The sequence below is a fragment of the Mirounga angustirostris genome, unplaced genomic scaffold (assembly GCF_029215605.1).
Source record: "Mirounga angustirostris isolate CCGP_5_RB_7025 unplaced genomic scaffold, mMirAng1.0.hap1 SCAF_9, whole genome shotgun sequence".
Taxonomy (NCBI): domain Eukaryota; kingdom Metazoa; phylum Chordata; class Mammalia; order Carnivora; family Phocidae; genus Mirounga; species Mirounga angustirostris.
Window position 1 is genome coordinate 9,374,948 of NW_026991717.1, and position 16,629 is coordinate 9,391,576.

Here is a 16,629-nt window from a genome sequence, read left to right on the forward strand (position 1 = left end):
TTTGACGCAATACTAAGTAATGGAATTAGAAGGTGCATGTCTATCTCAGATTCAAGAGGAGAATTCAACTGAGGCCTATGTACCCTACCAAGCCTTTGTACTTCATTCTTGGGATTGTTCATTGAATAATGAGTACCAGATATTGTTGACATGCACTGGCTGGAGATTGGGAGGTAGTCTCACACCCTTGAGAACTAAGTACTAAGTATATGTACACAAACACATATAACCAAAAGGCCTATGTAACTACCTAGGTATGAAAGTTGAAGAAACCCTGGGGCCAAGGGTCAGCTTCATCTCTCATGACCACACACTTCCCTAGTAAGAGTGACTAGGGCCAAAGAAGCCATACCTGGGAGTTTTCACTAAGCCCTTTCCATGCATACTGTGTGGTTGCTTGCCCTGTGTCCTTTCTCAAGGATGAGTAAGTTTGGCTCTAGGAAAGCTTCGTCTTGTGTATTTGCCAATCTAACTAAAATCAACACCACTACTCCATATGGGGCAGAATCGGGGGTACACCCTACCATTAAGATTCTTTTAAAAAGTAGGTATGTGTGTTTGTTTTTGTAGATAAACCTACACACGGACATATATGTACACACAAAAAAATCATACTTGGATCATACTTTCTTCTGCAACACTAGATGCCAGGAGTACTGCTTAGTGTTTGAAAGTAGACAGGATTGTTATAATACACTATATGGTTATTAAATTGAATTTAAATTAAAAAAAAAATTTTAAGAGAGATGTGCAGGGGCACCTGGGTGGTGCAGTCTGTTAAGCAACCAACTCTTGGTTTCTGCTCTGGTTGTGATCTCACAGTCATGGGATGGATTATGTTTGCATTGGGCTCCACGCTCAGTGCACAGTCTGCTTTAAGTTTCTCTCTCCTTTTCCCTCCGCCCCTCCCCACCGTGCTCTCTCTCTCTCTCAAATAAATAAATCTTTAAAAAAAGAGATGTGCAAGGGAAGAATAAATTAAAACAAAATACGAACTTTCTTAACTCACATAGACATAGTGATATCATATCATCCTTGAAAACGTAAGGTAAAATAGCAAGAGGGTAGGCTCTTATGTCAAACTGCCTTGATTCAAATTTGAGCTGTAGATTCTGGAAAAGGTATGTAAATTTTGTACTTAGCCTTTTGTGACTCAGTTTTCTTATCTTTCAAAGGGATATAAAAATACCCACCTCATTCAGTGGTTGCTATAATTTAGCCATATACTGTGTGTGAAAAGTGCCTATCATATAGGAAATACTCAATTTTAGCTGTTCATATTGATAGAGAAATATAGGCTCAAATATGTTTTTAAGAACAAAAAGGGAAACACTAGTAGAATTATAAACACTAAGGGGGAAAAAGTCAAAGAAAATAAGGTCGTCCATGTTGCATAAGAAAGAAAGAGAGAGGGAGGGAGGGAGGGAAGGAAAGAAGGAAAGAAAGAAGGAAGGCAGGCAGAAAGAGAGAGAGAGAAAGAAGAAAGAAACAGGTTGCTTGGGAAAGGAAGGAAGGAAGGAAGGAAGGAAAGAAGGAAGGAAGGAAGGAAGGAAAGAAAGAAAGAAAGAAAGAAAGAAAGAAAGAAAGAAAGAAAGAAAGAAAGAAAGAAGAAAGAAAGAAAGAAAGAAGAAAGAAAGAAAGAAAGAAAGAAAGAAAGAAAGAAAGAAAGAAAGAAAGAAATAGAAAATAGCATAAAATCAAAATGACAGAAGTAACACCAAAACTTGCTATAAGTATAAATAGATCAAACAGCCTTATTAAATGACAAAAACTTCCATATTCATTTTTTTAAATCTCATTGCATATTGATTATAACAAGTACTTTGAAAGAAAGGAAAAATACATAATGTGTATGAAAAGCACTCCTAAATGATCTATTTTGTTTGCCTCCATTAAAATATTTTAGGAGAGAAATATTGAAACTTAAAGGATAAGCAAACATAAATTAAAGCAGGCATGGCAATCGTAATATATGACAAAGTCATACTTAAGACCAAGTACATTAAATGGGATTTAAAAATCTTATTTTGATAAAGGGCACGATTCACAATGAACATATAAAACTCATAAATCTTAAGAATCAAATAACATAGATTGAAATATACAGCGCAAAAAAGGCAGAAGGGGTAAAAATGGTACAAGGAATGGGACTCTTCAAGAAAGTGTTGAATAAATCAGCTGCACAAACATAATGATATAGAGTGAACAATATTGTTTTTATAGATAAATGTCAAACTTTGTCTCTACAGAGAACATTTTTTTCCCTCAAACATCCATGGAACTGTAACAAAAATTAATCATATACAGGGCTTTTTAAAAGTTCCCTAAATTTCCCCCCAACAAGTAGAAACTGTACAAACTACATTATCTGACAATAATTAAATGAAATTAGGCATATGTAAAAATGGTTTGAAATACAGCAAAAATCAAAACATTAGAGAATAGAAAAATATCCTCCTGAAAGCAGCTCATGGAAGAAATTCATGTATAAAAAGGAAAAATCAATATTAACTCAGTGTAATTAAAGTCCTTGTAGAAGGAGAGGGCCATCTGGTCTCCTGGGAGAGATGGCCCAGGACAAGAATGGAAATGTCCCTTTCAGGCTGTCAGCCATGTCTCACCCATCCTGGTAAAGGGGAATTCCAGAACCTTATTTAAGGGAATGAAGATAGTCATGAATTTAGATGAAACTCTCTGTGATGGTAAACAGATTATTTTCATTGCTTTCATAAGTTTCTGGGTGAAAGCTGCTCCCGCTATTGGTTATTACTGAAATCCAGACTGTGTGGCACCTGCCTCATGATTACTCCCAAGATTCCAGGTCCCTAAACTGGGAAAGCAATATTCTCTTCTGCAGCATCTTCCCCAGATGTATTCTGTCGGACGTTACTAAGTGCTGGGGTTTGGAGAAGGAGGTAAAGGGGTGGGAAATTCACAGCCAGGAAACATGGGGAGTTAAAGAAAATGAAAGCATTTTCATGGCCCCAGAACTTTTCAGATTCCTCAATTCACCAATATGCACCATGGAACCTAGATGAAAAACTAGCCCACAGTGCTTCATGAATTTATACGACCACTAAACTTTTTCTTTAAAGATCTCAGGATACTGGAATGCTATAGAATGTGCTTTGGAAAATGCAGGCTTTGCTGAACTGTTTCTATGAGGATTTTTTTTTTTTTTTTTTGCCATCAAAGTTATTCATTTGACATTTCATTATGGCTACAAGGGCCCTTATGGGATGGGTGGGGGGTGAGGGGGAGGCTTCTCAACAGAAGTACTGGTCATCATTCTGTGATGTCACAAGGTTACACACAGGCCATAGCTCTTTGGTGTCTGATGCCAAATCTAAAAAGTAACAGTAATAAAATCTAGATTTTGTAAATCATATATAGGAAGCGGGTTTGGAAGCAGTTTGTCTAAGATAGAAGTCATCAAACACAATTAAGTATGAGAGAAAAAAGTAAACAAAACAAAACTAAACAAACACATCATTGTGAACACCGTCCTTCAAAACAGCATCACCTTACAGATGGTAGCTACACTTGGGGTGAGCACAGCATGACATACAGAGATGTCCGATCACTGTGTCATACACCTGAAACTAATGTAACATCGTGCATCAGCTCTACCCAAATAAACAAGAACAACAATATCACTTTAGCACGCCCCCTAGCAGTAAATGTGGGAGGAAGCAAGGTTTCAAAGTTTTCTTCTCCTATGAATTTTCTGTTAAATTTTCAATTATTATATTTTTATGATTAATAATATCACAACTCAACAAATGCCTATTTTTCTTTTAGCTGAAATTCACTTTTTTAAAAAGATTTTACTTATTTGACAGAGAGAGAGAGCACAAGAAGGATGAGCAGGAGAGGGAGAAGCAGGATCCCCACTGAGTAGGGAACCCGATGCGGGGCTCAATCCCAGGACCCTGGGATCATGACCTGAGCCTAAGGCAGATGCTTAACCCACTGAGCCACCCAGGCACCCCTGAAGTTCATTTTCTGTAAACTGTACTTGTTCATACAACCCTCCCCTCAAGGAAATCTCTGCCCCATTCCACCTGCCACCAAATATGTAACACCTCCATTCTTAGGCATTATCCTGATTCCAGTCACACAGAAGACTTCCAGAAGTCAACCAGCTATAAACTTCTGTAGGATTTCCTTTTGCAGAAATGGTTCTGTATTGTTCTCCAGAAAATGGTTTAGAGGTGATGGAGCATTCACTCCATCTCCAGTCCAGCAAGGCCATGTGTAATTGGACTTTGCTGGGATCAATGATGAGAGGAGCAGGGCTTCAGAATGCACATGCCAACAACCACGTATAATCGCAGCCCCACAGAAGCCACAGGGGCGGGTTTCTTTACAAAAATGGGAATGAGTTCAAGGCAATGATGGGAGCCCCAGAAAGACTGTCTTCTTAGAAGCAAATCCTACCTCTCCATGAAAGATGCCAGGCTGATAAGGTAGGCTGCAGCCGAGCTTTTTGCCCCCTTCTCCTCTATCAACTACTCCCTTAAAACTGCCAGAAAAGATTTCATTGACCTCAGCAGGTTACCCCCACCAACAGCTCTTGATAAAGTGAGAAGTACCTGCACCCAAAATCGTTCGTTTGTCATTGTTAGCCCCTAAACTCCTATCCTCTCTGTCCTCCTAATTCAGAAGAAAGCTCACCCCTAAGGAGACGGCCGATTTTATTTGTATACAGACTAGTCCTCAGTTGTCACTTAAATGAACTCGTTGGAGACTGGAAGGCTTCTCATCACAAGACGAAAGCAAATGACATGTATAAGAGAAGCCATAGAGCGTGTTGCCAGTGGGTTCTAATGGGCTCCCTCAGACTGCCCCTGTCTGCCAATACCACTGTCCCTACATTAAACAGACTTACTTTGAGAGGGAGAGAAATGATTCGTCTCCAGGTGTCTGCTCATAGATTTGCCAATTAGAAAGAAAAGATGATGTTAATATCCTTTTTCCATTAAAAATAAATGGAGTTGGGCGCCTGGGTGGCTCAGTTGGTTAAGCGACTGCCTTCGGCTCAGGTCATGATCCTGGAGTCCCGGGATCGAGTCCCACATCGGGCTCCCTGCTCGGCAGGGAGTCTGCTTCTCCCTCTGACCCTCCTCCCTCTCATGCTCTCTGTCTCTCATTCTCTCTCTCGCAAATAAATACAATCTTAAAAAAAAATAAATTAATTAAATAAATGGAGTTATATCACTGATGATTTGGAAAAGAGAGTTAAAAAATTATTTTAATGAACTACCCTAAGACAGCCATCAGTAGCCTTTGTACTTATTTCTTTGTGGTCCTTTATTTGGGTTTTTTACAAAATTTTAATTTTATTAAGTTATGGAATGGGTATCTTCCCATCAGCCTGATGGAGAAAATGATCACACATCATTATAAAAAAGAGAATAAATGCTCTGATGCCTACCATCTAATATTGCTCACTACACACACACACACTTGGCTAACATTTTCCATGTATCAAGTCATTTACCCTTCATAACAACCCACTAGTAATTGCTTTTATATGCTGAGCCCTTCTAAAAGATTGTGCAAATGACATTCTAATTTTCTATTTTCTTTCCTTCTCTCACTCTCTTTCTCTTTCCCTACACTATACTCCATTTCACCTCTGAAAATATTTGTGGGAGCACCTGCCACCATACGTATATATGTCTGCTGAAAAATCCTGCTCAAACTTTCAGAGCCTTAAGCTCTGCGAACATACGGACCCTACTTATGATCATTCTTCTTCTTGCCGACTTGTACTGTTATAAGTTCCCAGTGAGATCCTACTTCCTTGCCCTCTAAAACATCCATCAGAAACTCTCTTGGGGCCCCATTTTCAACCGATACTACTGTCTACCTTGGGACAATCCACAACATAATCCAAATACTTTAATGAGTATTGCTAACACTTGAACCATCATTGCAATTATTGACAGCTTGATATGAATGGTTGAAATAGAATTCCATTTGCTTGCTTCATAATTATAATAATATTTCTTTCTTTTTGCTTTATCTTAATACTATAATTTGGACAATTTAACAGAGTTCCTGGCAAGCATCTGGAAGATATCAATTTGAAAGAACCAAATGCTAATTCTCTTATTATAAGAGAATAATAAAATTTTTTAAGTTGCAAAATTGTATTCATGTTGAAAAACATCCAATACACATGTCCTCTACTATAAAAATGTCTGTAATTATTAAACATAATCCATATTATAGGAGATTTACAAATTATGAATTCCACATAGAAATGTATTTTCCACCCCTCGGCACCCCTCAGCATCACCCCCAAGTAACATGCAGTTAATTCTGCCCTTGGGGTATCATTCACATTTAATTTATCACTGATCTGTTGGAAGAAAAACTGTTTCTCCTTAGGACAGGTCCAAAAATAAAAATGAGTAGTGTGCACTATGGAATGTATTCATTGTGTCCAGGATGGGAGGAAGAGATTTTTAAGAGAAGTCTTAGAGTCAACTATAGTCTGAAATCTGGAGAGAACAAAGACCATGCATTACTGGAAATGTAAAACCAAAAACGGACTACCATTTTTCACTTTCAAGAAACAAATGTCCTTCTTACTCTGTTCTGCTCACTTAGGAGAAACGAAAACATATCCCTTTTCCTTTGTCTCTTTTTCATTAACTCTCCTCAAACTTCCCCAATGGGAAGAGATACCCAGTCAACAGGGTAAGGAACAAGCCAGTAAGCATCGATTCACAAGATCTCTCTCTCTCCCTCTCATGGAGACCAAGGAAATGGGAGGGGAAGGAGCTCCTCTTTTCTTGTGTTTTTGTCCCCCCTCAAGACAAAATTATCCCCACTCCAGACTCTACTGGTTCCCAAGCTATTTGTTGATTATAAACTTCAGACCCTGTGGTCTGACAAGAGCACAAAAGTTAATTGGACCTGAGGCGTAATTTGTGATGGACAGTAGCTCCTACAACTGGAGCCCACCTTTATAGGTACATGCAGCCACCAAGCTGTGTGGTTGTACAACCTCTGATGGTGGGTTCAAGTCATCAACCCAGGGTGTTTATCCATAACACTGAGTGCCACGGACGTGGTTCAGCTGGATAGCGTTGTTCCCAAACATGGTCCCATTTTTTTTCTTTTTTTTTTAAATTTTTTATTTAAATTCAGTTTAGTTAATATATAGCATATTATTAGTTTCAGGGGTAGAGTTTAGTGATTCATCAGTTGCATGTAACACCCAGTGCTCATTTCATCAAGGGCCCTCCTTAATGCCCAACACCCAGTTACCCCATCCTCCCACCCACCACCCCCTCCAGCAACCTCAGTGTGTTTCCTAGAGTTAAGTCGATGCAATGGAATATTGCTCAGCCATCAAAAAGAATGCCATTTGCAATGATGTGGATGGAGCTGGTGGGCATTATGCTAAGCGAAATAAGTCAGTCAGAGAAAGACAAATACCATATGATTTCACTCACATGTAGAATTTAAGAAAAAAAAAAAGATGAGCATAGGGGAAGGAAAGGAAAAAGAAAATAAGATAAAAACAGAGAGGGAGCCAAACACAGTCCCATTCATACCCCAAGATGGTCTGATGGGTTTTTGCAAGGTGCCTGCAAGTTGATTCAAAGTCTGAAACTTTTTCAGCCAGAGCTTAACTGCATCTGGCTTCTTACTGTAAGTTCTAGACTTTGAAACAGCTTGCAGGCAGCTCCACAAGAACCCATCAGAGCATCCTGGGGTAAGAATGGGACTGTGTTTGAGGACCAACATGATCCTGCTGAACCACATCCATGGCACTCAGTGTTACAGATAAAAACCATGGGTTGATGACTTGAACCCAACCATCTGACATTATACAATCACATAACGTGATACTACATGTACCTACAAAAGTAGACTACCGTTATAGTAGCTACTGTCCATCAGAGCAGGCAAGGATACCAATCTGATCCCAGAGCAGAACTTCTTCTGAATTTCTTCTACACTTTTTCTACAGAAAAGCAGAAAGGGAACAGGAATATCGATCGATCCCAGGCTGGTGCTCCTCCCTGCTTGGCCACTAGCTAGATGCGAGGTGTCTAGGCCTCAATGTTTGCATCTGTAAATGACGGGGGTGCATCAAACAATTTCCCAAACCCCTTCAAGCTCTGAAGTTTTATATAAACTGCCACTGAGAATCACGTCAGTGTCTAAGATATTACAACAAGGGAAAAGAACAGGGTCCTGGTCCCCTGGATGCTTCCCCCAACAGAAAAGGCAAAACACACACGCAAAGAGGAGTCCCCTTCCCCAGTCAACTCTGTACACACGGTGCTTCTCAGGCAAGACAATAAAAGCAGCTGTTGAAGGGGATCATGAATCTTCCCTGCTCTACATCCCTAGAGGCGAAAAGCATGTTTTATAATAAACATAGCTTGTTACAGCGTAGCTCATGACGGATATTTGTTGGATTAACTTCTTGAGATCCCTAAGTGTGAAACACAAATAATACTAGTTGTGTATCTTTTGCAATCTGGAAAACAGTAAAAAAATCTCTCTTTAGGCAAGACAACATATGGGGAGCAGGGCAGATGCACCTTCCTGAAGCAGTCAGCCAAGCGGTTTCAGATATGCCTTCTCGATGGAGAAACACTTCCATTTATATCTGGACATTCCTTTTGAAGGCGAGGGATGTTCTTGGTTATCATCTTCTCCCACTCCTTATCACAGACTTACAATGAAAATGCTCATCCTTCAGGCCAAGTGAGAGATACACTCACACATACAGCACGTATTATTATAAATATGCTAATAATATTTTGCATTAACACAGAGGATGAGAGTACTTTACAGAAGATACTTCTAGCTCATTAATCCTCGGGAGAGCCATGAAATAGCTGGGGGGAAAGGGACAGTTTGCCAACTTTTCCAAATGACAGGAAACTGCACGGTTTCAGCAGTTTGCTCAGATCCGTCCAGTGAGCTTTTGCAGGGCCTGACCGAACACAGGAATGCTAACTTCAGGTTTGGACTGACTGACTCCATACCCCTCTCATAGCCAGACTGAGGCCCTCGTTTGCAGTGACTCGGTGTTGACTTCTTCCACACCTCTCATGCACCCTGGATCCTTCTAGCACCTCTGCTCAAGGCCATGGGAACCACTGCAGACAAAAGCTGAAGTGGCTGCTTGCTCATGGGCTCAGGTGGTTTTCTCCAGCTTCTCCACTCCTTTACCTTGTGCTTCACTCCTCTCAATGGGGCCATGGGCTTCAAATCTGCCTCTCGGCTGACCTTATGATGTTTACCCTCATTTATTTATTTATTTATTTATTTTAGAAACCATCTTTTTTTCTTCCCCCCCCCCCCCATTTCATCTAGATCATCTCATTCCAATCTCACGACTTCATGTTTAAACTTGAGGGCTTCTTAAAGACAGAGAGCCCCTACGACGCGGCCCCACCTCCTCCTACACTCGACCTGCCGATGCAGAGCCTTGCCTGCCACTTGGGTCTTCAGAACATCCCTGGTCATGACCCCACGGTTCTGCTTGGCCCACAGAAGAAGCTGGAACCCACAGGAAGCCACCAAATTGGTGACAGCAAGGCCTGGCTCCCTTAGGAAGGCAATAATAGCTCCCCACCAGGAAGCCAGGGTCTCCTGAATGTTTCCAGGGAAACCCTGAAGAGCCCCCTTCAGCCCGGCCAGGGTGAGGCTGTCAAGAGGACGTTACCAGGAGGGCTGTGTAGGTGTAGGGATAGTGGTAGGCCAGGTAGCAGGCATCCTCATTGTGCGGGAAAGTGACCACAAAGGTGAGGGTATAAAAACACTTCTTAGACGCTCCCCCCATGACGGCTGCACTCTGGCGATAATGATTTCTAAAAGAGAAAGGAGAAGGGAGAATGAGGGAGAGGTCCCAGATGCTATAAACCCGCCATGTTATATACTGGCAACATGTTCTTCACTTGAAACTCTATGTGGGTGAAACTTAGAAAACAGGGAAACTGCCAGGCCATGAGCCAAACCAGCAACATCTAGGCAGGTCTCTCTCTTTTTTTTTTTTTTTTGGAGGGAGACGGAGAGCACACACAAGCTGGGGTGGAGGGGCAGAAGGAGACGGGGAGAGAGAGAATCTCAAGCAAGCTCCATGCTCAGCACGGAGCCCGACACAGGGCTCGATCCCACAACCCTGAGATCAAGACCTGGACCAAAATCAAGAGTCAGACGCTTAACCAACGGAGTCACTCAGATGCCCCAAGTCCATCTGTCTCCTAATTGTGGCATATATGGCATAAGCCTTTCCTTGCTGTGTCTGAAAATGAAGCCTACAGAGTCACTGAGCTATAAAACAGACAGATATGTGAATAATTCTGTGCACCCCAAGATGCAATTGCAGACATACCCTTTATTACCCAAATGTGGGTTTCCCCAGTCCCTGCCTTTCCCCAGACCCCACAGAGTTCAGCTCTTCCTTTCCCTTCTGCCTGCCAAGTGGTTTCGTTAACAATCATTACTACTACATACTGAGTTCCAACTCGACACTTAACACGTGTCACCTTATGTTATCATTGCAACAGCCTATCGTGTGCATAAAGAAACAATAGCTTAGGAAAATTCATTTGTCAAAGGTGGCAAGGCTAGAACGTGGTCATGATGGGACTCGAACCCAGATCTGCCTGTCTGCGAAGACTTTGTTCATTCCACTGTACAATACTTGCTTCCCAAAGGAATACATTTGTCACCCCATAAGTGGTTCAGCTTCTTATAGCTTCAGAGTGCACATTTTCCTTTGTCAAAGATGAAGAACCAATTTTGATACTTCAGAGAACAGGATCAAAGTAAATTGCACCCAGAAGTACATTCCGAGCAATATTTTCCCCATACACTGCCAGTTATGCCCGCGCCTTGGCTGTTGATGCAGAGGCAGCTGTGCAGGCTTTCCTGAGAAATGTTATCATCAAGACTGCATTATGATGCAAAATACGCCCCGGACACTGAAAGATGTAATTCCACCTTTGAACATTTACAATGTTGGCTTACTTGTCCGTGGTGCTTTGGGGTTTTATTGGGGGAAAGAGTGGGGAGAGGGAAGAAATAGCAGGTAATGAATGTCTGTTCTTGCAAAATATAAAAAAAAAAAATACAGATTATTCTTTTCTGCCTTTTTGCTACCTACGTGCCACCCCCCCCCAACCAAAGCAAACCAAACAAACAAACAAAAAATCAGGCAAGCAATAAAGGAAGAAACAGAAAACAGACTGTCTTGTTTCTTGTGGTTTTGTGGGTTTTCAATATTAATAAAACTAGGAATGGCAGACCCACAAACTATGGCCTGACACATTTCTCTTGCCTCAGCTTCTGCCAACACAGCACCCTAGGGCCCTGGTCTTCGTAGGGAGAGAAGGATACCCCTAACACTGTCAGCCCCAAGTGATTCTCCCTGTCACTTTTTAGATCACATGAATAGGACCCAATTTCCTCTGTGACTCCAGCACTAGCAACTTCAAAAAGACATCTTCACCCAGGGTGCCATCTGGATCTTGATACCTAATTGGATCTCCTTTCTCCATATTTCCCCCAAAGTTCTGTACTTCTTTAAGATCTAAGGCTCTGGTTATTAGAAAGTATCGAGAAGCAGATGGTAGCTCAGAAAGCATGCAAGCCACATAGGCTCTACCTTTTATTTTCTTTCCAATTTCACTCAAAAGGCTGCCCTGCAAATGCTCATCCAGTTGAGACCTCCCTTAACAACAGGAACTGGTCAATTACATCCCTCTACACTGACAACCCATGTGACACAAAATGAGAGAGTCAAAATGGTCAAGGTGTTGACCGTCAACCAAAATGTGGAAGAGCACTTCACCTGTAAGCACACACACGGGCACACACCTGGGCACACGCCCCATAGATTCATATTCATGAAGGTAAAGGCAGATGGAAACATAACACCTAGGGCCTCTCCATCCCCAAGTTCCTCACCCACAAGGAGGGGACACAGAGCCTGCATCCTTCCTCGGGTATAAAAGATTTCCCTGAGAGCCAGGGGGGTGGTCTCCTTTGACATGAGCCATGCTTCCTGGTCCACTTCCCACTGTACCATTAAGTACACTGAAATCACATAACAGGGACATTGACCGTAAGCACATTCAGCCTTACCCCACCAGCCATCAGAGTGAGCAAGAAAGGAAGAGAAACCAAGAATGTGAAATCCCCATCCCTAGGCTCTTTCCACCATTCATATCAAACCTGGACTCCAGGGAGGGAACAGCTTCAGTGAAATGGAAAGAGAAATAAAATAAAAGGATTCTTAGTTTTGGAACTTCTGTGGACCTACGTTCTAGTGATTTAAGGGAAGTGTAAGGAATTTGAACAGCTGTTTCAGTTGTATGAAATCCACCTTCTCATAGCCCCAACACACACACACACACACACACACACACACACACACACTATAGCTTGGTGGGCAAGAATCTTGTGGGCAAGACTAAAAGCTCCTCACTGGGGCACCTGGGTGGCTGAGTCACTTAAGCATCTGCCTTCAGCTCAGGTCATGATCCCAAGGTCCTGGGATTGAGTCCTGTATCGGGCTCCCTACTCAGTGGGGAGTCTGCTTCTCCCTCTCCCCTGCTCATGCTCACTCTTTCTCTCTCTCTCTTTCTCTGTCACAAAAATAAATAAAATCTTTTAAATAAATACATACATACATACATACATACTCCTCGCTGGTAAGCCAGCCCTCCCCAGGATGGTTGTGGACTGCTGGGATTTAAAAATGAACCTCATTGATGATGAGGTTCTGCTAAAGGAGATTCCATGACAACCCTAGTCTGGGGTCGAAACTCTAGCTGAGCCTAAAGCAAATGTCAGGCTTCCCCACTGGAGTCTCCTGGGGGCCGTGCATGGGGAGCAGGAAAATCCAGATGACCCTACCAATAGCAAAAAATGCTCCTCTTCAGGGACCTCCACGCTTTCCCAAGATCACCTTCTTCAAAGTGAAATGTTCGATAAATCTCTAAAGTAAACCCTTTGCTTGTAACAATTTGATTTGTCCACAGTAAAGTTATATTCTTTTTTTTAATTTTTTTATTATGTTATGTTAATCACCATACATGACATCATTAGTTTTTGATATAGTGTTCCATGATTCATTGTTTGCGTATAACACCCAGTGCTCCATTCAATACATGCCCTCCTTAATACCCATCACCAGGCTAACCCATTGCCCCACCCCCTCCCCTCTAGAACTCTCAGTTTGTTTCTCAGAGTCCATAGTCTCTCATGGTTCGTCTCCCCCTCCGATTTCTGCCCCCCTTCATTTTTCCCTTCCTGCCATCTTTTTTTTTTAACATATAATGTATTATTTGTTTCAGAGGTACAGGTCTGTGATTCAACAGTCTTATACAATTCACAGCACTCACCATAGCACATACCCTCCCCAATGTCTATCACTCAGCCACCCCATCCCTCCCACCCCCCACCACTCCAGCAACCCTCAGTTTGTTTCCTGAGATTAAAAATTCCTCATATCAGTGAGAGCATATGATACATTTCTTTCTCTGATTGACTTAGTTATATTCTAACAACAAGTTATTTTTATTTCACCAATTATGATGTGAACATGCTGAGGGATGTTTGCAAGGCAGTAACATTCATCCTTTATATTTTAAGTGACTCCCATGTTCTTCCTTTGTACCGAAAACCCTTTCCTTCTACCTCACTCAGACAACTCCTTCTGCCTTCAAGCCTCAACCCAAGGGTTTCCTCTTCCAGCAAGCTTTCTCTGATATCTGCTCTTTTACATAGTTCTTACCACACCCTGTCTCTCCCTCATTGCTAACCCTTTATGACAGGGATTATGCTTATTGGTTTGTGTATCTGGCACAGAAGTTGGACTTAGCAGCTGTTCGATTAAAGTCTGTAGGATAAATGGACTCCAGGAGTAGTAATTAGAACACCTAAAGTATTCCACCTCTAATCCTACTGGTATATTTTTAAGGTTAAGTGTTACTGTACACACTCTACAGATGGGGAAATTGAGGATCACAGATATGATGCAACAGAAAGCACAGCAAGTAGGATCAACCCCACAAGTGTGCTGACTCCAAAACCAAGATCTCTTTTATTATATCACCTTTGTCTTGGAAATGGATAAGATGACAAGAAGTGTTTTGGCCCAATTTAGCCAGTAACAATGTGAAGTTTTGGTCTTCATAAATCAGGGCTGCTTACAAACCTAAAGTCTAAAGTAACAGAAGGAATCTAACATAAAACAGATGAGAGCTCCTAAAAATGAAATATTTCACTGATTCTTTATGTCATTGGTGCCACAAAGAAGTTTCTACTAGTTATGGATGATTGCTGACATTCACTGAACATCTACTATGCACCAGACACAGCGCTCAACTTTCCACCTGCTTGTCCTCATTTCATTATTCCATTATTGGCTCCATTTTACAGATGAGGGATCAGAGGTTGAGGCTGGAATAATCTGCCCAAAGTCACACCACTGATGACGAGTGCTGAAAGTCTGATTCAAAGAACTTTCTCTCCTTGATCTCCTCTTGGAGATGGAGAAGAAGCCTGGGTGAAAATCAAGGGCATTCTCCAATTTGCTGGATCCTAAATAGGTGATGTTGGGTCAAAGATGACCCAAGGTCGGGTAGAGCCAGCTTATCCAGTTAAAAGGCTCCCCCCTTCACTTTTCCATTCCCTGAACCATTTGTCTTAGGACCAATCTACACTTTTATAATCATAAAGCCTTCAATGAAGCAAGGAGCAAAGTACACAAATGCATAGTTATGAACTCAATCTATTTCCATTTGCACTTAAAAATACGCTGGAAAGTCATTTTCTTTTCTCCTGTGCGTGCATGAAATAAGCAAATGCCAAGATAGAGAGTGAAGTAGATAATCTTATAATGACCCGGCTCTGTTTAACAAGGGTGCATCATTTCATGTGGGTCTAATAAGGCAGAGCAGCCAAGCCACCGGGCTTCCCCAGGTCTGCAGCATTACTAATATTCCATACAACACCAAATCTTCCTCCTGAGATCCCTCAGAGGGATGCATGATGGCAGAGCTTGTGTATGACATTCATCTTCATGAGTGAGCTATTCCATCTCCTCTCATGATCTGAGATAAATGTCAGAAGAGATCAGCCGTTGTGTATTACATGACCACTCTGAGCGTGCAGCTTCCCTCCCTCTGCCCTTCAGCAGCAAAATTACTTTAGACCAGAGCCAGGAAAGGATTCGGAAAGGTGCGAGGCTGTGTACATTGTAGGAAGAAGCAGAAAGCGGGGAAGTCGATAAAGCAGGAAGTGCAAGTGTTCTTGCTTACTTTTATGAGAGGCATGGAAAAAGGAGCCTGCTCATTTATGTCCTTCCCTCCCGAGGATCCCTTTTACTTTCTGGACTACTGGTCTGCAAGGTGGGTTGGAGAGGGGGATGGGCTGGAGGAGAAGGGGTTCCAGAAGAGGGGCAAGATGGTCAACGGCACACAGGAGAAAATATCAGATTTTTCCTCAAAGGGGTATGATCTAGGTACTAAGGAAGAAATTCAGTCATCTTAAGGTTTAATATCGGGATTGACACCACTGTCCTTCTGCGGTCCAAGTCAACCTGATGTGATGCCTAATTATAAAGCAAACTACAGTAGAGCAATCTTATCCATTCTTCTCTGCTGGGTTTCCAGAGCTGGATTATGAACAACGCATTGCATTATACGTCTCTGGCTTTCATGTATCAGGAAGCTGAGCATCGATTGCCGAATGGGAAGAGCTCCACACCTCCCTCATTCTTTTGCTTTTAACTTCTGGCAAGGTAGTTAAGTTTGCGGAAGCCTACTTCAGGACTATATTTCCTAAATTAAGCTAAACCTCACAATATAGACTGTTAGTTGTTGTTGTCTAGAATCTGGGAACTTAACAGCACAATAGAAATACAACTTCTGAGTTCCTGATGATGTGCTGGAGACAGAGAAATAAGGAGGTAAAGTTCTCTCAAATTAATACACTGGAGAGAATAAAGGCAGGGGTGAAGCAAACACATCTTCTAGAGCAAATCAACTCAAAGACTGTGATGGGTATAAAGGGAGAAATAGGTTTGACAATCTAAGGTATTCTATAGTAGGAAGAGGTGTCCTGAGCTGTGGTTGAATAGAGATACACACATGTATCCTGTTGTTAAATCACATTATTAGAAATATGTTATCATAATGTGGTGAATAATTGTAAAACAAACTACGTTACAATGTAGCAATCTTATCCATCCATCTCTGTTGTGTATTCATGACTGCAATATGAAAAATGAATTACATTACACATTCATGGTTTTCATGTTACCCCTCTGTTGCTCTTTAATCACATAACAATTGTCTTGTTAATGAATCTAACAGCTACTAACATTAACTTTGGCTTTCCTGAGGCCAAGGCTGTGTTTTTGGATGTGGGGCTTCTTTCTTCCTTCTCTATTTGGCAGATGCTTAGTCCCCACAAGCCTGCTTCTTACTACCCCCCTCCCAGAGGAACAGCCTCCAGGGAGAGTTCTACTCCCCTGGGAGAGAATACTGAATGTTGTGTTTGTCCAATCTCTTACTAAGCTCCAGATCCAAGCAGGCAGCAAGCTGGGTCTTTCATATTTATTTAGGGTTACTATTT

At 41.7% G+C, this 16,629-nt stretch overlaps 1 protein-coding gene across 1 annotated transcript in view; it reads right to left on the reverse strand.

The window, feature by feature from the left end:
* Positions 1-16,629, reverse strand: part of AGBL1 (AGBL carboxypeptidase 1) — an 805,329-nt gene that overhangs the window by 591,950 nt on the left and 196,750 nt on the right. The window contains exon 16 of the mRNA XM_045901694.2: positions 9,707-9,851. Coding sequence (XP_045757650.2) covers positions 9,707-9,851 — 145 coding nt within the window. The remainder of the gene's footprint in view (positions 1-9,706; positions 9,852-16,629) is intronic.